Genomic DNA, 23,600 nt, shown 5'->3' with positions numbered 1-23,600 from the left:
GGTGGTACACTTGCACGTTTTGTTGGTTTCAGCTCTAGACGTAAAGCCCCATAATTAAAGATGTCTGTCTGTGCTGTAATCTGGAAGTTAAAGAAATTAAAAAATAAACATGTATTATTATTTTTAGCTCATCTATTTTTGGAAAAAAAATATGAGCTATTGTCATCACCTTGGCGTCGGCGTCGGCGTTGGCGTCCGGTTAAGTTTTGCGTTTAGGTCCACTTTTCTCAGAAAGTATCAATGCTATTGCATTCAAACTTGGTACACTTACTTACCATCATGAGAGGACTGGGCAGGCAAAGTTAGATAACTCTGGCGTGCAATTTGACAGAATTATGTGCCCTTTTAAACTTAGAAAATTGAATATTTTGGTTAAGTTTTGCGTTTAGGTACACTTTTCTCAGAAAGTATCAATGCTATTGCATTCAAACTTGGTACATTTACTTACTATCATGAGGGGACTGGACAGGCAAAGTTAGATAACTCTGGCGTGCATTTTGACAGAATTATGATACTTAGAAAATTGAAAATTTTGGTTAAGTTTTGTGTTTAGGTCCATTTTATTCCGTAAGTATCAAAGCTATTGCTTTCATACTTGCAACACTTACTAACTATCATAAGGGGACTGTGCAGGCAAAGTAATGTAACTCTGACTAGCATTTTGACAGAATTATGGGCCCTTTTTATACTTAGAAAATTGAAAATTTGGTTAAGTTTTGTGTTTAGGTCCACTTTATTCCTACAGTATCAAACCTATTGCTTTCATACTTGCAACACTTATTAACTATCATAAGGGAACTGTGCAGGCAAAGTTATGTAACTCTGACTGGCATTTGGACGGAATTATGGGCCCTTTATACTTAGAAAATTGAAAATTTGGTTAAGTTTTGTGTTTTGGTCCACTTTACCCCTAAAGTATCATAGATATTGCTTTCATACTTGGAACACTTGCAAACTATCATAAGGGTACAGTAAAAGGACAAGTTGCATAACTCTGGTTGTCATTTTTACGGAATTATGGCCCTTTTTTGACTTAGTTACTTTGAATATATGGTTAAATTTTGTGTTTCAATCCACTTTACTTCTTAACTATCAAGGCTATTGCTTTCAAACTTCAAATACTTTCATGCTATCATGAGGTTACTGTACCTGGCAAGTTGAATTTTACCTTGACCTTTGAATGACCTTGACTCTCAAGGTCAAATTATTAAATTTTGCTAAAATTGCCATAACTTCTTTATTTATGATTAGATTTGATTGATACTTTGACAAAACTACTCTTACCTGACATACCACAATAGACTCCACCCAAACCATCCCCCGTGCCCTCCCCCCCCCTTTTTTGTAAAGCATTTTTTTCGCATTTTTGGAAAATATAGTAATAAATGTCCACATGTTCATGCTATACACCCCTCTTCTCTCCACCCCTCCCTCCTTTGTGATTGAAAATGAGAGTCCCTTCACCTTTAAAAAGAAAATAGATGAGCGGTCTGCACCCGCAAGGCGGTGCTCTTGTTTTAGTAGTTCTTGCATAAGTTTCGTCAGGATGATCATTTTGGTCAGTTCAGAGTTGTACACTCTAATTGATTGAAACTAAAATATTTTTTCATTTGTTGAGGGAAACCAGTTCATTGAATTTGCTGCTTTAATATCTTAGTTATGTTTAAAACAAATTGGTACGGTAACTATCTATAATCAAAATTTAATTTTAAGAAGTCCCTGTACTTGTCCCATGATGGACTACATCTGAGTGCTGAAGGGGCTTGGAGGTGTTTAGCATCCATACAGGACGACCTGCCAAACCAGCTGTGTGTGGAGGCTGCTGTTCAAGATCCTACAGAATGGCCAGCTCTCTCAGCCACGGAAGTATCGGTTCAGGAGCATGACAGCACCATAGCACTCTTTTCGGATATTGTGCAGACTGTGAGTTTAGTGCTACAACAAAGTGGACTGCATTTATGAGCCGTAAGCAAATGTGATTTATGCACAAAACTGCAATTCCGCGTCAGGCTAAAACCTTAACATTGGCTCTAAAATCAAAGCGCTTCCACCTACAAATATTCATAACAATTTGATTTTGCTGTAATGTTTATATTTTTAAATAAAATAAGCCGTTTTAAAAAAAGTATAATACCTGTATTATGGTTAAATAAATTGTAGGGAGCTCAACCAGAGATTCAAGACAAGGTGGATGCAAGTGAAGTACCAGTTCCCAGGGACATTAAGCTTCAGACACATAAAATAACGGTAACTTTTCTATGCATTTAATCGTACAGATATTTCATCATTTTTAATGAACATTTATAAAGTGATTGCAATCCAGTATTGATTGCTCATATGGCTTGTTACAGCCTATAAATTAATGTTATGTCTAGAGCCGTTAAGCTGGGCACCCTGTCATGTCTCTTTTTAGCCTCGCCTTTTCGCCCCTGATCAGCACCATAATAATAAATGCCCTTCATTATTGGTAGCTGTAAGGCAATAGTTGGACTGCAGGTCCTATACTTCTAAAGCAATGCCTTTAATCATCTAAGGCATTGTTTGTCATTAAGTGGTAAACATAAACAGTTCAACAGATGTCTTTGTGTGAAAGCCAGACCACAGAGTTGATGTCATAACCATTCAGTTATATCAGAACATAACATTCTGTAATTGTATAAAAGATAAACTAGTTAGTTTATATAATTTTGTTTTCCATATTTTCACACACACAATTCATTCTCAGGTTGTCACAGCCAGAGCTAAGAGGTCTGCAACCAGAAATACCAAAAGATATGGAAAGAAGGTAAAAAATACCGTTAATTTCAGATAACCCTCACTGTTTCATTGTGGAAATGTCCTACTGGTTCTTAAAACTAGGTTTTTTTTGTTGAAAAAAAACCCCACAACCAAACCTATTTTGAAAGTAAAATATAAGTAAAAGACCATATTAGTGTTATTATTTTGCGGACATATTTCCTTTCTGTTGTATTCTGCATATTATTATATAATTGTTGTTATTTTTCAAAATGGTCAACTTTGGTGGATGAGGTTTTGCACTTATGCCATGCCTGTACATGCATGTGTAAATTGTTTCAGTTGGCAAAGAAATGCCACACAAGGTATATAAAGCTTGATTGGTGCATTTGTTATTGTTGACATTTTTGTTTGCATGTACATGCATGTGTTAATTGTTTCAGTTGGCAAAAAAATGCCACAATGTTTTATGTGCTTCCACCTATAACTTTGAAACTTCACATGTAGCTGCACCTTGATGAGTTATACATGCCACACCCTTTTTTGTGTCACTAGGTCAAAGGTCAAGATCACTGTGAACTCTTTAAAAAAAGAAACTGCACCTGCAGCCGAGCGTTTTTATTCATCATCATGTTACTGGTAGTGAAATCTGTGTGAAATAAATAGCCACAAAATACCGATAGGGAAAGCACAGTAAATAAATGCAGATTTATACATGTTATCAAGGAATAGGAAGCTTGTTTGGTGCATTTTGTTTTGTTGTTTTTTCTTTCGTTGAAAAAATCTATTTGTTAACATTTACATGTATTATATCCTTTAAGTCATTAATTTCTGGCACATCTTTTTATGCCGCCGAAGGAGGGCATATAGTGATCGGACTGTCTGTCTGTCAGACTTTACGTTTAGGTTTCGAAAAATGCTCATAACTTCTATGTCGCTTCAGATAGCAACTTCATATTTGGCATGCATGTGTATATGGACTAAGCCTTTCCATGCGCACACAAATTTTGACCCCTGTGACCTTGAACTTAGGGTCTGCGTTTAGGTTTCGAAATCTGTGTTTAGGTTTCGAAAAAAGCTCATAATTTCTATCAAGCGTTTATAGGGGGCATAAGTCATCCTATGGTGACAGCTGTTGTTTACCTAAATATACATAAATGTAATGCATTCTTAACTAGTTACATAAAAATCACCTTTCTTAATGGAATTACATACAACATAAACATTTGCCAACATAAGGCACTCATTGTTGCTTTATTTTTAGACACCCGAACAATATTTATTAGCGAGGCTGTTTTCGGAGAAAACCCGAGGTATTGTCATAGCCTGCTCGTCGTCCGCCATCGTGGTGCTAAAACCTTATCATTGGCTCCAAAATCAAAGTGCTTCCACCTTCAACTTTGAAACTTCATATGTATATGCACCTTGATGAGTTCTACACACCACACCCATTTTGGGTCAGTAGGTCAAAGGTCAAGGTCACTGTGACCTTTAAAAAAAATCTGACAAGCTTTCGCAGCCGAGCGTAGCACTTGTTATGCGGTGCTCTTGTTTTATATTAAAACTTGCTGCATGAATGCTATTACTGCAGTAACTCTCTTGTTAGTTTCATGTCAAATAGGTTTAATCGTTTTGTTAGTTTTATATCGACGGTCATTGGAATAAGTGGTCGTCCAATTGTCCGGGACAACAAAAATATAGTTCAGACATAGTTTCCCTTTTTTACTGGATGGCAATTTTTAGCCTGAATGAATATTAATTTTACATGATTGTGCATTCACAGACACTGCATTAATGATCCTGTTTTTTCGTCATTCATTAAAGGTCATGCTGCAGTGGATTTGTTTACCTTGACATTACTGAAGATGTGGCTGTTTTCCTGCCTGCATACAAGTTGATTGGCTTATGCTTGGTACTAATTTTATGATAATATGCTCCATACTTTTTAACACTTTCCATCTTGACAAGTAACATAAATATTTCTTTCATAGGTATTTTCATTACTTTGATTTTAATATAAATCTGTTTCAGCAGAATGTGTGTTTGATTCATCTGTGTCCTATTTTTATGTATCATAATATAGTAATTGGTTCAAGCATGAAAGACAATGATTGTCCTGCTTATATGACACTATATTTGTAACATGCCAATTGATCTGATAGCATGGCACAATGCTATAAACAAATTTTATGTTTTCATTAAAAAGAATGAATTTAATGAAAGGGATGTATTCACATTATTTCAAATCATCTCCAAAGGTATACGCTTTTCAAATTATATAACCGGTAGTAATTTGTAGCATTTGTACTGGTAATATGGACTGATAGCATAATAACTTTTCAGAAACGCAAGAAGATGGAAGTCAAGACTAGTAAGGTTAAAAGGGAGAAACCTACCATGACGAAAAAGAAGAACAACAGGTAAATCAATGACAGAAAGTATTCCTTATAAAATAGTCGAGCAGTATTCTTTCTTGTCAGATAAACAAAACTTGTTCAAGAAGATCCTTTAAAACACACATTCATCCTTTCATGTATGGTCATTTAGATGTTCTACAAATACAGTAAAACCAAGCTTTAAAGACGACACAAAGGACCTTATAAAATTAGTCTAAATAGTTGGTATTCTTACAATTCAGGTATAATTGATTATCACCAATAACCTGTTAAGCCGGGTTTTGGTGTATGTAAGTCTTCCATGTGCAAGCTTTTCAGAACCAATCCTGGGCCTGTATTGAATTCATTATAATGTAAAGATGTTCTAAAGTATGAACCAATTGTGGTACATGTTTTTGTTTTGTTTCAATTTCCATGAGTTTTTCACAAATATTACTTAGATGCGATTTTAGAATCCTCAGGCTGAGTGGTATTTTTTAGGTCCCTTGCTACAATTGCCCAAACTGCAGGGTGTGCTGTTCATCTGAAGATGCCCTGCTCGACTATTTTATAAGGAAGCATTCATCCTGGAAAGTTGATAGGCCTGACACACTTTACAATCAGGTTTTTAAATGGAACACATATTGTTGTATAGCTTTATGTTATGTAAATATACTCTATGATTTTGAATGAAAAAATATAATACGTCAGAACCAGTTTTGAAAAAAAGAAAGACCATAAAGCATTTAAAGCCAATAAATATTTGTAGATCAGAATTAGAGAAAAGAGTTGGCATTTCTAATAAAGACACTGAAACGGATATTTCTGAGCATTTCGGAAACCTGTCAATATTTAAAAACTACTGTTGTTCCCTTCTAGACCATGGCACTTTAGTTATACAAATGCATGATGACAGTGGCAATCTAGTTTGTTGCCTTAATGATTACTGTGAAATGGATGGTTCATTTAAAGCAAATGATTTTATTTTCACTACTAGGTTTTGTCAAGAAACTGGTGACTATCTTGACTGCACATGTAAAATATACAAAACTCTGCTTAATGTGAAGGAATTTAATATTAGGAACGAAGAATTTATAATTTTAGACTCTTCAGGAGATAACTGTGTAACTTGCATGCATTGTAAGTTTGTTAAATTGCATGTATTACCTTGTTTAGCACCGGACCATGTACAGTGTCCAGAATCATTGTCAAGAATCCAACACTTTGTTCAAAAGGCTTTGTGTTTTAACAATCAGAAATAGTTGAAATATCTAGAAAACCAGAAATTAGAAAATATTCTGTTCTTATAGAAGGTGACGAGTATCCAGCTTTTGTTCATTTTAGCATGAACAAAAGGCTTGGTAAATGCACTGTGTCATGCACTGCTGGTAGATGCCGTTCTCAAAAGAGTTATATTAAGAGAAATATAAGTACTTTACTAAATTCGAAGGTTTGTAGGCACTTAAACTTATTTAAATCATATACTCACATGTGGGAAGATTTAATTCATACAACTAATGATAACAATGATGATGAAGAACAGCAGTTATTTGATGACAATATTGATGATGAAATGCCTGTTTCGGTTACATTAAGTACTGCTGCATACAATAACTTCAATGAGGAATCTGGACTTTGGAATTTTAAGTGTAGAAGTAAACATTCTACCAGACTTAAAGACACTAATGAGTTAAGGAAAAATATCATAAAACGTGATCAGTGGAATGATTCTAATCTTGTTAGATGTTCAGATGGCTGCCTAAAAGGACCTGTATTATTTCCAGATATTCCAGACAATACCTGTCCCTGTGGAAGCGGTTGGCTCAAGCGCGAAGATGACGATAATTACAGTGAAAATGAACTGACCATACACGAAAGACAAAGGACATTAACTATTTACACAAATTTTGCACCTGTAAAATGTGACATTCATATACGTGAATGCTATAATTCAATTAGTAAGCCATGCAGAATTCTTTGGGATGAAGGGGACTTAGATTGTATACATGTATTAAGTAGGGATACAGCAGCAGGAGATGAAATAGGGTGGGAATTTGTATCTATGGTTATGAATTCTAGTTGCACTTTTTCCTCTTACTGCCAGTTTAAAAATGAGATGTATAAAACTCGCCACAATAAGGCTAGGTTTATGGATCAAACAGTTTTTTAAAATTTTTGGTTCAGTTGGGCTTCAAACATGAAAATAGATTTCCGTATACCCTGTGGTGTATGTGGTTATGGTCCTAAGAGATTGTGCTGTGATGGTACAAAAGTAGGGGTTGGATTTCGGAATTCAAATTATGAGGAAATTACAGAAACAAACCGGGTTGGGCATTAATAATACGCTGCATCGTAGAATGGATAGATGTTTTTTGAAAAATTTGAATGGAATAGACAAACAAGAAATGATAAACTTCGAACTACTTTAGATTACATTGCTCGGAAAGAACTGAATGAAATTAAAGAGAATGAAATTATTCCAGAGAGGGATTTATTGGACCGTATCGAGTTGTTAAAACAAGCACTGCCCTCTGAAGTTTTGGGTTCCTTCGAAAGATTTTATCAAATGAGTGATAATGAACGAGTTGCATATTCAAATGTTTTAAAAATGCTAGCCACAACAGCGTCCATTACAAGCCTGGTACCCCCTGCATATTGTTACAAAATTCAACTATTATTAAATACCCCCAATATTGAAAATGATCGATTTAATAGTATTGTTAATGAAACTCGTTCGTTTGCACCTGAACTAAGAGATTTAATTTGCGAGTCTTTAATAAGTAACAATGAAATATTGCCTGATGACATTGGATTATTTTTGCAATATCTAATTAATAAATCAATGTCATTGCAAGTTACTGAACCAGAACCACCTGTACCTCAACTGGGCACATACAATCCTGAAAAGTTTGGAAGGGCCTATTATTTTAATGAATCTGGGTTAAAGTTAAGAAGTGTAAGAAAGTTATCCATTGACAATGATAGCTTTGTTAAAAGAAATATAGACCATGACGATACGACTTTAGAATTTGAAAAATGTCAAAAGCTTTATTCTAAAGTTCAAACTTCTGCTCGAGGAACATTAACATTATTTCTTTGGTTCTGTGCAGACCATGGTCATTGCTATGGTTTTCACATGACTGGGGCAGAAGGAAGATCGCTCTATAGCTATTTAGAAACCCCTCCACAAGACGTGTTTTATGACTTTGCATGTAATTTACAAGAATATTTAAACAGAGAAAGTGGATACTATAAAAATGTACGTTTTTTTCATGACATTTTCCATGGCTACTCCCACAAATGTTCTAGTGCTTTTACAGCTAGCAGACTTCAAGGCTTTGAATCTGTAAATTCTGAAATATGTGAACAATTCAACAGCTTTATACAGCGCATTAAAAGGTCGGCCCGTCAGATGTCACAGTCACACTTTTGCTTTTACCTACAATTCTTTTTAAATGAATGGAATAAGAAGAAAAAGTTATCATATGAAAAAAAGATAAGAATTGCTTTAGCTGGGTTAGTTTAATGTGATACTTAAATGATCTATAATTTTAAGTTCATCTCAACTTTTAATACTTACTATTGCATCTTTTGATGCTTTTTTTCTATTTAAAGACTGAGCGAGTAAACACATACTATGTATTATTATGCAATAATTGTTTTGTGTTTATATCTCAACTGAGCATAAAGTGCTCAGGGTGAGCTATTGTGAATGGTCTTGGTCCGTCATGGGTCAACATTTTTTACTTAAACAACATCTAACCTCTGTGCCAACCTTAATGAAACATGGCACGAGTTTTCTTGCATGAACCTCTATCAAAGTTGTTAAATAAAATGCATTCCATGCATAAATCTGGTTGAGATGGCAACCAAAAGGAAAGCTTATATATTTGGCATAAAACATCGTCTGGTTGACCTCCTCCGTAAATTTCAAAAGATGCTATACCCAACTCACAGGCAAATTTGTCCTTATTTGCTCATAGTGAACACTTCTTTTAAAGGGCCAGGAAGAGAGTTCAAGTTTATAGACAAAAGCAACAGTCAGATGAGCGATATAGTGTCATCATGGCACCTTTATAGTTGAATCATTTATGAAAAATTGTCAATGATATGTTCTGTGACTTGTATGATTTGCAGTATTCATTTCGCTGTCTTCATGCACCTTATAAAAGCCATTTTATTATCAGTGTTCCTGATTCTGTCGTAGCATTTATTCTTGAAATTCGTTGTTTTTCATATTTTTCCTAATTGTTATGCTCCCCGAAATAAAATTTCGGCGGAGCATATAGCTGCCAGTTTGTTTTTCCTTACTAGTTTCCCATAGCACCTTCAATATTTTACCGATCTCTTTCATATTTGGCATGTAGGTACCTTGCATGGACCTTTACCTTTTGATGAGGTCACTGGGGTCAAGGTCACCAAGGCTAATAATAGATTTTTTCCGTCACACTTTTGTTACAGTTTCTCATAGCACCTTCAATACTTTACCGATCTCTTTCATATTTGGCATGTAGATACCTTACATGGACCTCTACCTTTTGATGAGGTTTGAGGTCACTGGGGTCAATGTCACCGAGGCTAATAATAGATTTTTTAGGTGGTTATTAACACATAGATTGACATAGCGCATCATCGGGGAGCATCCATCAGTTTCACTGATATTCTTGTTGTATGTTATATACGTGATCATAGATACTGTAAATTTTGTCTTATGCGACATGTTTATAATGTAGAAGATGAGTACCCTGTGTTTATGCAGTGCCCATTGTATAACACAGATATGGTTTGTTTATTCCGCAGTGGTTGAATGAAATGGAAACTGTTTGGTTTGTTCAATATGTTAATGGCCGATGAAAATTACAAGCACATATTTTTGATTGCAAAATGTGTGTATGTGAATGCTAATATATAACAACTACGTAATTATCATGCAAATTAGCTGTCATTTTAATACTGCATGCTTGTATTGCATTGTTTATTTATATCTGATAAAAAATACTGATTCTTAGGTTACTTTATAAGTATGTTACTATTTTGCATGCTTACATGTTATAGGTATTTAATTATAAGGTAATCCTTGTTTTGGTGGTATTATAATGTATAGCAGCATTTGTTCTACGAAAGTGCATGCGTGTGTTGCATCATATGACTTTGTATTCTTTAACTATTCAGGTTATTTTATATAATTATGAAATTAAACTGTATGTATTATGGCCCTGTGGCCTGACTGCAAATAAATATTCGTATTTGTATACAGTTTTTGTAATGTGATGTATGGTTGTATCGTGTTGTTTCACTTTTTGATCAATATAACTATTATGCATACAATGTGTTATTATTCTTACCTCAAAGGAGCCATATCAATACAAATTACAACTTTCCTTCAAGTGTACAGGTTGACACGAGTGACTGGTGTATCGGGCATATCTAGGTTTTAAAAATGACAAAGAAATTTACTATACGGTTTAACATTGTTATAACTGGTGACACGATTACAAGCGGTACATTTACCGGTAGTTGCATACATATGTTACATAAATTCATGTGCCATATCAAGTACAAGCGGCACGTATATCGATAGTTAGCATACCCATGTTCAAGTAATATCTATTACAAGAGACAATTGTACCTTAGTTGGCATAGTCATGTTTAAGTGAACAATCGCATGCGTGATATCATTCAAGCGTCACGTGTACCGGTGGTTTATATACGCATATTCAAGAGATCCATGTCGCATGCGTGACATAACAAGCGCCACGTATACCAGTAGTTTGTATACCCATGTTCAAGATACATAACGCAAGTGTGATATCAATTACAAGCGGTACATGTACTAGTACTTTGATATTAATGACGAGCGTCACTTGTAACGGCGGTTGACATACGCATGCCCAAGAGATCCATGTCGCCTGAGTGATGTTCATGGCAAGCGTTACGTGTTCCGTTAGTTGACAAACGCATGCTCAATTGTCGCCTGCGTGATGTTCGTGACAAGCGTCAAGTGTACCGTTAGTTGACATACGCATGCCCAAGAGATCCATGTCGCCTGCGTGATGTTCATGGCAAGCGTCACGTGTACCGTTAGTTGACATACGCATGCTCAAGAGATACATGTCGCATGCGTGATATTAATGGCAAGCGTCACGTGTACCGTTAGTTGACATACGCATGCCCAAGAGATCCATATCGCCTGCGTGATATTGATGACAAGCGCCACGTGTACCAGTAGTTTGTATACCCGTGTTCAAGAAACATAACACACGTGTTATATCAATTACAAGCGGTACATATATAGCCTTGTTCAAGAGATAGATGTCGCCTGTGTGATAGTAATATCAAGCGCCACGTGTACCTTTAGTTGGCGTACCTTTGTTCAAGAGATCCATGTCACATACGCGATATATCAAGCGTCACGTGTACCGGTAGTTGGTGTTACCTTGTTCAAGAGATCCATGTCGCCTGTGTGATAGTAATATCAAGCGTCACGTATACCTTTAGTTGTCGTACCCTTGTTCAAGACATCCATGTCACATACGTGATATTAATATAAAGCGTCACGTGTACCGTTAGTTGACATACGCATGTTAATGAGATCGATGTCGCCTGCGTGATATTAATGGCAATCTTCATGTGTAGGGGTAGTTGACATACGCATTATCAAGTGATCCATGTCGCCTGCGTGATGTTCATGGCAAGCGTCAAGTGTACCGTTAGTTGACATACGCATGCTCAAGAGATCCACGTCGCCTGCGTGATATTAATGACAAGCGCCACGTGCACCAGTAGTTTGTATACCCGTGTTCAAGATACATAACACACGTGATATATCAATTACAAGCGGTACATGTACCGGTAGTTTGTATAGCATTGTTCAAGAGATCCATTTCGCATTTGTCAACTTCATGAGAGTGCCAACCGAGATGTTTGATGAGATTCTCGCACGAGTGGGCCAAAGGATAACGTAACAGCGCAACAACTACAGACTTCATATTGAACCAGGGATGAAGCTATCAATTGCGCTGCGGCATCTTGTGTCTGGTTCAAAGTACCGTGATATGCGATTCGGCTGGAGGGTACCCCACAACACTATTTCTCTTCTCGTGCTACAAATAAGTACCGCTTAATTTACTATTGTGTTAAAATAAATAAAAAAAGGCTTCTGTTAGTCATTTAAACATATTTATATATTTGAATGTCTACGTCTAGCATCAGTTTATATGAATTGCATTGTGTTAAGTTATTGGTATAGGATAAAAGGCAAATAGATGAGTGCGCGCACTACAACACTAACCTTCTAAATTGTATATTGTCATTAGTACTGTCTTGTGCGCATATCTTGAAATGCACAGTTATAAGCACATTTTATGAAGTAGTATGTTTTTACCTTATCATCCACTCGCTAAAAGTCATGGATTATCTACGACATGTGTCATACACTTATAATCCACGCTAGCTTATTATACTGTTATCTTTTACGCGTCAGGTCTGTAGAGCAGTCATAGATGAGTATGCTGACGAGGTGATGCCGTTGCCAACAACAGCTGCCGATTGCACGCGAATAGCGGACGGCTTCAGGGACAGCTGGGATATCCCCCATACTCTTGGTGCTATTGATGGCGAACATATTGCCTGCAAATGTACACCAAGATACGGGTCTACGTATTTTAACTACAAGAAATACTTAACCGTTGTCCTGCTAGCCCTGTAGGATTTTGACTACAAGTTCGTCTGGGCTGACATTGGAGGCCGTGTTGCTGCATCCGATGCACAGTTGTGGAACGAGTCTGACCTGAAGGCAGCAGCTGAGAACGGAGACCTTAACCTGCCAGAACCTGAAGTTTTGCCACATGATTCTGAGGATGTGCCCTACTCTTTCATCGTTGTACGTTGTACGTTGGTGTTCGGTACTTTTCCATTTCTCTCACGTTGGGCGAACGTTTTGTCCGGTACTAATGCATTTCTCTGCCGTTTTATCCGGTAGAAGTCCTTTACTCGCACAGTCATATCCGTTAGCCGACCGTTAATTATCAGGTACATATCCGTTAAACGTTCGTTTTTTCCCGTTATAGCACCGGTACTTGTGCGGTCATTGTGTGTTTCCTACGCTTCACACACCGTTTGCGAGAGTCTTGAGTGGCAGAGCAGGTAAATTCAATCACAGGATAACCAAAATCTGCATTTTTGTGCGTTTTTTCTCCGTTGCAATTTCGTTAGTCGGTCCGACCGGGCCTTGTAATTTGCTCAATTCGTTTCTTTCTAAAATCATTTCCCATATAAATCGCGTCTATTTGACGTTAACCGGTTTCATAATAACAAAACATATTTCACAATGTATAGGCTCAAACAAACTTGGTATACCTAGGGAAAACGTAGAGCAAAATAGGAGGTAGCTTCACCCAGCTCCTTTTTTTGGTTCATCGCTCCTGTCCCTTTAGGGCATCAACATTGAAATGATAATTATCCTCCAAACTTTAATTAACTTTGTCAAGTATTCGATAACAACACTCACGAAGCACATGTGCTTACACCTGTAATTAAATACATTATACTTACAAATACCCTTGATATAACACATAATCAGAAAATGTCATCGTCTGTTCCGAATTTCCACACTGCTCATTTCTTTAGCAGCACCAGGCACCTTTTGGGATCCTAGATCTTTCCATTGGTATACGTTAGACTGTGTAGTACCATTTGCATTTCAATTTTCTTGTGGATGTATCATCAGCTACGAAAACTTAGTTTTCTATACGGTGTCAAGCGTTTGGGTATGTAGGAAGTTCGTCAGAAACGGTTAATGACGCTATTTTTGCATTGATACTTCATGCTGCCAAGCAATGACTGTATGCATACAGACACATCCTTAAACTCTATATCTACAGGCGTGTACGAGTACTTTAAAACCACAGCTCTTCTTAATATTCGTACAAAAGTGTACTATAAATTAAATAATCTTATTATGTATCCCTGATTTGAAGTAATTTAAGACCAGAGCACATTTTCACCTACATTTCAAGTTGAAATAATAGACTCGTACTTATATTTTACAAGCAAAAAAAAATTCTGTAGGTATCAAATTATGTTAAAATAATGAAGTGTTCTCTGTCTAGTTCTCCGTATATTGAATGCGATTGTTTTACGATAAGAATACCTAATAGGTCAAACGCTTTTCCATTGCCTTTCTAAAGTCCCAGTCTTACACAGAGCAAAATTCATTTAGACAACTATCTGATTGGAATAATTTTAGGTTCATGAGGATCAATGTTGACGCCAGTACTTCCTTCAACATTCAGATATACAAAAATCCCTATTCGTTTAATTTCTTGTTTCATAAAATACATAGTTTTGATGATTCATAAAGAGTCATTTTGATGTAAACGTCGTATTTCTTAACACTTTAGTGTGAAATTCATGAAACAACAAGATATGTGTTTGTCAGAAACACTATCAGTATGTCCCCTTCTGCGCCGCTTTGAAGCTATATATTTGACCTTGACCTTTCACCACTCAAAATGTGCAGCTCCATGAGAAACACATGCATGCCAAATATGAAGTTGCTATCTTCAATATTGCAAAAGTTATGGCAAAATATTAAAGTTGGAGCAAACAAACCAACCAACCAACCAACCAACCAACAGTGCAAAAACAATATGTCCCCCCCCCTATAGTGGAGGGGGACATTGAAATAACAAGATGCGTTTGTGAAACACAATGTCCCCCTATATGACGTTTGACCTTGAAGGATGACCTTGACCCTTCATCACTCAAAATGTGCAGCTCCATGAGATACACATGCATGCCAAATATCAAGATGCTATATTCAATATAGCAAAAGTTATTGCAAAATGTTAAAGTTGGCGCAAACCAACCAACCAACAGACCAACCAACAGACAGGGCAAAAACAATAGTGGGGGACATAAAAAGCAAGGCAATCAAATCACATCAATAACAACGTTGAACTTCCATCATATACCTTTTTGGCAAATATGGAAGTTATGTATTAAATAATAATAACAATACAGTGTTGTTGTTTTGTCATTTATTAAGTATACAGATCATTGCAAGATTCTGATGGCTTTTCTTGAAATGCATCACCAGCCGTCTGGAACACTGAAAAAAAGGCAATGGATACTCTGTTAAGTTATGGTGAAAAACAAATTATTTGCATTTTCTGTACAAAAATAAATTAACAAGGCTCACATTAAAAATTTGATTCTTGAATCAAATAAGATTTGTTAAAGGGCATATCGACAGCTAAAACAGAATTTTTTTCTCTGAAATAAATGTATGCGTTAATAAGAACTTATTTGAATGTTTCTTAAAGCACAGACCTTGCTATATATATTGTAAATATGTACATTACTAATTAACAAGAGCTGTCAGAGGACAGAGCACTCGACTTTTCGAGTGCTTGACAGTATAACGTAAGCCATCACGGAGAGGGAGTATAATGTGTGTGTGTGTGGTCATTTAATAGATGATATTTCAAAAAAAAGAAAAAAAAAATTTGAGGGGGGGGGGGAGTAAAGGTCATTCAAAAGTCAAGGTCAAATTCAACTTGCCAGGTACAGTACCATCATGATAGTAAGAAAGTATTTGAAGTTTGAAAGCAATAGCCTTGATACTTTAGAAGTAAAGTGGATCTAAACACAAAATTTAACAAAATATTCAAAGTTACTAAGACAAACAAGAATATCAGTGAAACTGATGGATGCTACCCGATGATGCGCTTTGTCAATGTATGTGTTAATAAACACCTAAAAAATCTATTATTAGCCTCAGTGACCTTGACCCAGTGACCTCAAACCTCATCAAAAGGTAGAGGTCCATGCAAGGTACCTACATGCCTAATATGAAAGAGATCGGTAAAGTATTGAAGGCGCTAAGAGAAACGGTAGCAAAAGTGTGACGAAAGGAAGTCTATTATTAGCCTCGGTGACCTTGACCTTGACCCCAGTGACCTCAAACCTCATCAAAAGGTAGATGTCCATGCAAGGTACCTACATGCCAAGTAGGAAAGCGATTGGTAAAGTATTGAAGGCGCTATGAGAAACAGTAGCAAAAGTTTGACGGAAGAAAGTCTATTATTAGCATCGGTGACCTTGACCCCAGTGACCTCAAACCTCATCAAAAGGTAGAGGTCCATGCAAGGTACCTACATGCCAAATATGAAAGCGATTGGTTAAGTATTGAAGGCGCTATGAGAAACAGTAGCAAAAGTTTGACGGAAGAAAGTCTATTATTAGCATCGGTGACCTTGACCCCAGTGACCTCAAACCTCATCAAAAGGTAGAGGTCCATGCAAGGTACCTACATGCCAAATATGAAAGCGATTGGTTAAATATTGAAGGCGCTATGAGAAACGGTAGCAAAAGTGTGACAGAAGTAAGGAAGTAAGTAAGTAAGGAAAGACAAACTGGCAACTATATGCTCCGCCGAAATTTATTCAATTATTCCGTTAAAAGGCCAACCAGAGTTATGCAACTTGCCCTGTACAGTCCCCTAATGATAGTTAGCGAGATCTCCAAGTCTGAAAGCAAAAAGCAATAGCTATGATACTTTACAAGTCAAATGGACCGAAACACAAAACTTAACCAAATGCTCAATTATCTACGTATAAAAGGGGCCATAATTCTGTCACAATGCTTGATACAGTTGTCTGATCTTGTTAATAGATTGGGATCATGTTGGTAAAGAAGTACGCAAAATTTGAAAGCAATGTGTCAAAGGACATAGAAAATATTTGAGGTTGTACGCAAACTTTAACATAGATTTATCAATAATATTCATATTCTAAGTGAAAAAAGGGCCATAATTCTTACAAAATGCTTGATTCAGTTGTCTGCTCTTGTTTTTATAGATTGGTGTCATTATGGTAAAAAAGTATGCAAAATATAAAAGCAATATGTCAAAGGACATAGGAAATATGTGAGGTGGTACGCAAACTTTAACATTCCAACGCTCACTGTAACGCCGACGCCAGGGTGAATAGGATAGCTCCACTTATATATATATATAGTCAAGCTAAAAAAAGTTATCCCCACGACACTTTTTGTGGGCACAGAAAATCGTAGTAGTATTAACATATCAAGCTATGCGCATGCTCATTGACCATAATGAATAATGGAACAGTAGTTTTGTGCAGAAAATATTCATTAAGATTGTGAATGTTGTGGGCAAGATTTCGATCCCCATAAGCACTAAGACCATTATGTAATAATATTTTTTAGGCCCTTCACTAATCTTTTTAAACGATTTCATCAATGTTCCTTATACATGTACTTTTATTTTTCATAAAAATCGGACATGTGGAATGTTGAATATTTGCCATTGCATAGAGAAATACCATTGACATGTCCCCTTAAATTGATTGCAGAAAAAGTTGTAAACCAAAAACAAATAATAACAAAGAGCAGTGAAAAAAAATGACCATTATTAATGTAATTTCAAACAACAATGAAAATTTAAGGCAACAAGAGCTGTCAGAAGACAGCGCGCTCGACTATTCGAGTGCTTGACAGTATAACGTAAGCCATCATGGATAGGAGGTATAATGTGGGTGTGTGGTCATTTAATAGATGATATTTCAAAAAAAAAGAAAAAACATTGACATTATATCCAATTCCTTGCAACCTTGACCAGTGGAGTATCAGATTTTTTGTCCTGTCATAAACAAACATTAAACCCAATGTGAAGACAAAAAGAACTAAATCCTTGAAATGCACTAAGTGACCTCGTGACCTATTTTTTGACCCGGCATGACCCATATTCGAACTTGACCTAGATATTGTCTAGACACAACTTCTGACCAAGTTTGGTGAAGATCGGATGAAAACTATTTGAATTAGAGAGCGGACACTGCTGTGGACGCCGCCCGCCAAGGGTGAAACTATAATACGTCCCGTTTTTAAAACGGGCGTATAAAAAAAGGAGAGCATGAGATTTGGATGTGTGAGAGGGTGTTTTGCTGCGTAAATGCGCGACTCTCACGCTGAATGCCTGATACTTGACAGGCGCATGAATGTTGATGCAAACTACTTCAATTAGAGAGCAGACACCATGCTAAATCCTTGAAATGCACTAAGTGACCCCGTGACCTAGTTTTTGACCCGGCATGACCCATATTCGAACTTGACCTAGACATTGTCTAGACACAACTTCTGACCAAGTTTGGTAAAGATCGAATGAAAATTATTTGAATTAGAAAGCGGACACGAAAAGTGTGACAGACTGACAGACAGACGGACAGTGCGAAAACTATATACCCCCTTTTCTTCGAAAGGGGGCATAAAAATAACTTATCCATAGACATCTGATGTATTTTGTAATGGGAATGCTTTGGAGATTACCATAACATTCTGTGCACACGTAAAACCTTTACGAGGAATCCTTAACATGAAAGATTTATTAATATTTTTGAAAATTAAGCAAACATTCATTTTTCCCATGAAAGCATTATAATTATGGCTTTTTATAAGCATAATATGATGTATGAAATAGTTTTTTTCTTTTTAATTTTATGTTAATGTTGAACCATTCAATCACTTTAAAAACATTGCAAGTTATTGCATATCCACAAAAGCAAATGAATCTTAGCAGGTAAATTCAATGAATTTATCATTGGTACCCCCAGCCGATAATTTTAAAAATCTGTATAGAAGTTCACCATATGATGTTTTATGCAAAATATGTATGTTCGCACTGCAGTTTTTGAGAAGAATATTTTTAAGTGTTCATTATAATATATATTATATAAGGAAAACAAATTTGATCCGAGGGTGGGGCAAATATGATCCAATGATACTTGAACAATCTTGGTGAAGGTCCACAAGATGAAGTTTCATGCCAAATATCTTTGCTCTAGGCCTTGTGGTTTATGAGAAGATTTTTGTTTTTGAAGTTTTTACAATATACTAATAAGGAAATTACATTTCCCTCCCCAGTAGGGCAATTTTGACCCCAGGAACATAGTTTGAACAATCATGGTACAAGTCCCACCAATTAACCTTTGAACTCTTAAGTGTAATCTTGAGTTTGGAGATTTTGACGTTATTCTTTCTTATGACACACCGTCGAGTGATGGTGAACAAATGTGCTTAATGATTTTAAAATCTTACAATGAATGACACATTTATGGCCCGGACAAGCTCATTTATGGCCATTTTTACCTTTGAACTTAAAGTGTGACCTTGACCTTCGAGATTTCGACATTATTCCTTCCCATGCAACACCGTCAAATTATGGTGAACACATGATTTTCAATTGAATTTAATTCTGACAATGAATGACATAATAATGGCCCAGACAAGGTCATTTATGGCCATTTTTGACATTTGAACTCAAAGTGTGACCTTGACCTTTGAGATATTGACGTTTTCTTGAGCAGTGACCGGCCGTGTCATGATTGTGAACATTTATTGTAAGTTATTTGAAATTCCTCCATTCAATAACAGACTTACGCTCCAGACAAGCCTAACCCGGACTTTCATACTGACGGACTGATCCACATACACCAAACCGCCAACTGTGACAAATATGTCAAGCTCTCCATAAGTGGGCTCGACAAAAAATCGACTTGCCCACGGGTAAAGGTCCACCACACAATGTTTCATGCTAAATATCTCAGCCCAAGGTCCCTTGCTACAATTGCCCAAACTGCAGGGTGTGCTGTTCATCTGAAGATGCCCTGCTCGACTATTTTATAAGGAAGCATTCATCCTGGAAAGTTGATAGGCCTGACACACTTTACAATCAGGTTTTTAAATGGAACACATATTGTTGTATAGCTTTATGTTATGTAAATATACTCTATGATTTTGAATGAAAAAATATAATACGTCAGAACCAGTTTTGAAAAAAAGAAAGACCATAAAGCATTTAAAGCCAATAAATATTTGTAGATCAGAATTAGAGAAAAGAGTTGGCATTTCTAATAAAGACACTGAAACGGATATTTCTGAGCATTTCGGAAACCTGTCAATATTTAAAAACTACTGTTGTTCCCTTCTAGACCATGGCACTTTAGTTATACAAATGCATGATGACAGTGGCAATCTAGTTTGTTGCCTTAATGATTACTGTGAAATGGATGGTTCATTTAAAGCAAATGATTTTATTTTCACTACTAGGTTTTGTCAAGAAACTGGTGACTATCTTGACTGCACATGTAAAATATACAAAACTCTGCTTAATGTGAAGGAATTTAATATTAGGAACGAAGAATTTATAATTTTAGACTCTTCAGGAGATAACTGTGTAACTTGCATGCATTGTAAGTTTGTTAAATTGCATGTATTACCTTGTTTAGCACCGGACCATGTACAGTGTCCAGAATCATTGTCAAGAATCCAACACTTTGTTCAAAAGGCTTTGTGTTTTAACAATCAGAAATAGTTGAAATATCTAGAAAACCAGAAATTAGAAAATATTCTGTTCTTATAGAAGGTGACGAGTATCCAGCTTTTGTTCATTTTAGCATGAACAAAAGGCTTGGTAAATGCACTGTGTCATGCACTGCTGGTAGATGCCGTTCTCAAAAGAGTTATATTAAGAGAAATATAAGTACTTTACTAAATTCGAAGGTTTGTAGGCACTTAAACTTATTTAAATCATATACTCACATGTGGGAAGATTTAATTCATACAACTAATGATAACAATGATGATGAAGAACAGCAGTTATTTGATGACAATATTGATGATGAAATGCCTGTTTCGGTTACATTAAGTACTGCTGCATACAATAACTTCAATGAGGAATCTGGACTTTGGAATTTTAAGTGTAGAAGTAAACATTCTACCAGACTTAAAGACACTAATGAGTTAAGGAAAAATATCATAAAACGTGATCAGTGGAATGATTCTAATCTTGTTAGATGTTCAGATGGCTGCCTAAAAGGACCTGTATTATTTCCAGATATTCCAGACAATACCTGTCCCTGTGGAAGCGGTTGGCTCAAGCGCGAAGATGACGATAATTACAGTGAAAATGAACTGACCATACACGAAAGACAAAGGACATTAACTATTTACACAAATTTTGCACCTGTAAAATGTGACATTCATATACGTGAATGCTATAATTCAATTAGTAAGCCATGCAGAATTCTTTGGGATGAAGGGGACTTAGATTGTATACATGTATTAAGTAGGGATACAGCAGCAGGAGATGAAATAGGGTGGGAATTTGTATCTATGGTTATGAATTCTAGTTGCACTTTTTCCTCTTACTGCCAGTTTAAAAATGAGGCTAGGTTTATGGATCAAACAGTTTTTTAAAATTTTTGGTTCAGTTGGGCTTCAAACATGAACATAGATTTCCGTATACCCTGTGGTGTATGTGGTTATGGTCCTAAGAGATTGTGCTGTGATGGTACAAAAGTAGGGGTTGGATTTCGGAATTCAAATTATGAGGAAATTACAGAAACAAACCGGGTTGGGCATTAATAATACGCTGCATCGTAGAATGGATAGATGTTTTTTGAAAAATTTGAATGGAATAGACAAACAAGAAATGATAAACTTCGAACTACTTTAGATTACATTGCTCGGAAAGAACTGAATGAAATTAAAGAGAATGAAATTATTCCAGAGAGGGATTTATTGGACCGTATCGAGTTGTTAAAACAAGCACTGCCCTCTGAAGTTTTGGGTTCCTTCGAAAGATTTTATCAAATGAGTGATAATGAACGAGTTGCATATTCAAATGTTTTAAAAATGCTAGCCACAACAGCGTCCATTACAAGCCTGGTACCCCCTGCATATTGTTACAAAATTCAACTATTATTAAATACCCCCAATATTGAAAATGATCGATTTAATAGTATTGTTATTGAAACTCGTTCGTTTGCACCTGAACTAAGAGATTTAATTTGCGAGTCTTTAATAAGTAACAATGAAATATTGCCTGATGACATTGGATTATTTTTGCAATATCTAATTAATGAATCAATGTCATTGCAAGTTACTGAACCAGAACCACCTGTACCTCAACTGGGCACATACAATCCTGAAAAGTTTGGAAGGGCCTATGATTTTAATGAATCTGGGTTAAAGTTAAGAAGTGTAAGAAAGTTATCCATTGACAATGATAGCTTTGTTAAAAGAAATATAGACCATGACGATACGACTTTAGAATTTGAAAAATGTCAAAAGCTTTATTCTAAAGTTCAAACTTCTGCTCGAGGAACATTAACATTATTTCTTTGGTTCTGTGCAGACCATGGTCATTGCTATGGTTTTCACATGACTTGGGCAGAAGGAAGATCGCTCTATAGCTATTTAGAAACCCCTCCACAAGACGTGTTTTATGACTTTGCATGTAATTTACAAGAATATTTAAACAGAGAAAGTGGATACTATAAAAATGTACGTTTTTTTCATGACATTTTCCATGGCTACTCCCACAAATGTTCTAGTGCTTTTACAGCTAGCAGACTTCAAGGCTTTGAATCTGTAAATTCTGAAATATGTGAACAATTCAACAGCTTTATACAGCGCATTAAAAGGTCGGCCCGTCAGATGTCACAGTCACACTTTTGCTTTTACCTACAATTCTTTTTAAATGAATGGAATAAGAAGAAAAAGTTATCATATGAAAAAAAGATAAGAATTGCTTTAGCTGGGTTAGTTTAATGTGATACTTAAATGATCTATAATTTTAAGTTCATCTCAACTTTTAATACTTACTATTGCATCTTTTGATGCTTTTTTTCTATTTAAAGACTGAGCGAGTAAACACATACTATGTATTATTATGCAATAATTGTTTTGTGTTTATATCTCAACTGAGCATAAAGTGCTCAGGGTGAGCTATTGTGAATGGTCTTGGTCCGTCATGGGTCAACATTTTTTACTTAAACAACATCTAACCTCTGTGCCAACCTTAATGAAACATGGCACGAGTTTTCTTGCATGAACCTCTATCAAAGTTGTTAAATAAAATGCATTCCATGCATAAATCTGGTTGAGATGGCAACCAAAAGGAAAGCTATATATTTGGCATAAAACATCGTCTGGTTGACCTCCTCCGTAAATTTCAAAAGATGCTATACCCAACTCACAGGCAAATTTGTCCTTATTTGCTCATAGTGAACACTTCTTTTAAAGGGCCAGGAAGAGAGTTCAAGTTTATAGACAAAAGCAACAGTCAGATGAGCGATATAGTGTCATCATGGCACCTTTATAGTTGAATCATTTATGAAAAATTGTCAATGATATGTTCTGTGACTTGTATGATTTGCAGTATTCATTTCGCTGTCTTCATGCACCTTATAAAAGCCATTTTATTATCAGTGTTCCTGATTCTGTCGTAGCATTTATTCTTGAAATTCGTTGTTTTTCATATTTTTCCTAATTGTTATGCTCCCCGAAATAAAATTTCGGCGGAGCATATAGCTGCCAGTTTGTTCTTCCTTACTAGTTTCCCATAGCACCTTCAATATTTTACCGATCTCTTTCATATTTGGCATGTAGGTACCTTGCATGGAC

The 23,600-nt window shown here is 36.0% G+C and overlaps 1 protein-coding gene across 3 annotated transcripts in view; it reads left to right on the top strand.

The window, feature by feature from the left end:
- The window catches only part of LOC127837355 (uncharacterized), a 28,266-nt gene that overhangs the window by 4,223 nt on the left and 443 nt on the right, over positions 1-23,600 (top strand). The window contains exons 5-10 of one of the 3 annotated variants that reach the window (XM_052364316.1): positions 1,714-1,923; positions 2,161-2,247; positions 2,726-2,785; positions 3,079-3,101; positions 4,561-4,648; positions 5,080-9,510. In XM_052364316.1, coding sequence (XP_052220276.1) covers positions 1,714-1,923; positions 2,161-2,247; positions 2,726-2,785; positions 3,079-3,101; positions 4,561-4,648; positions 5,080-5,160 — 549 coding nt within the window. In that variant the 3' untranslated portion in view covers positions 5,161-9,510. Of the gene's footprint in view, positions 1-1,713; positions 1,924-2,160; positions 2,248-2,725; positions 2,786-3,078; positions 3,102-4,560; positions 4,649-5,079; positions 9,511-23,600 lie in introns of those variants that run through there. The other 2 variants (XM_052364317.1, XM_052364315.1) reach the window with 2 other exon arrangements.

This window comes from Dreissena polymorpha, chromosome 7, assembly GCF_020536995.1.
Source record: "Dreissena polymorpha isolate Duluth1 chromosome 7, UMN_Dpol_1.0, whole genome shotgun sequence".
Taxonomy (NCBI): Eukaryota; Metazoa; Mollusca; class Bivalvia; order Myida; family Dreissenidae; genus Dreissena; species Dreissena polymorpha.
Note: the sequence above shows the minus strand (reverse complement) of the source record. Positions and strands in the feature narration are given on the sequence as shown.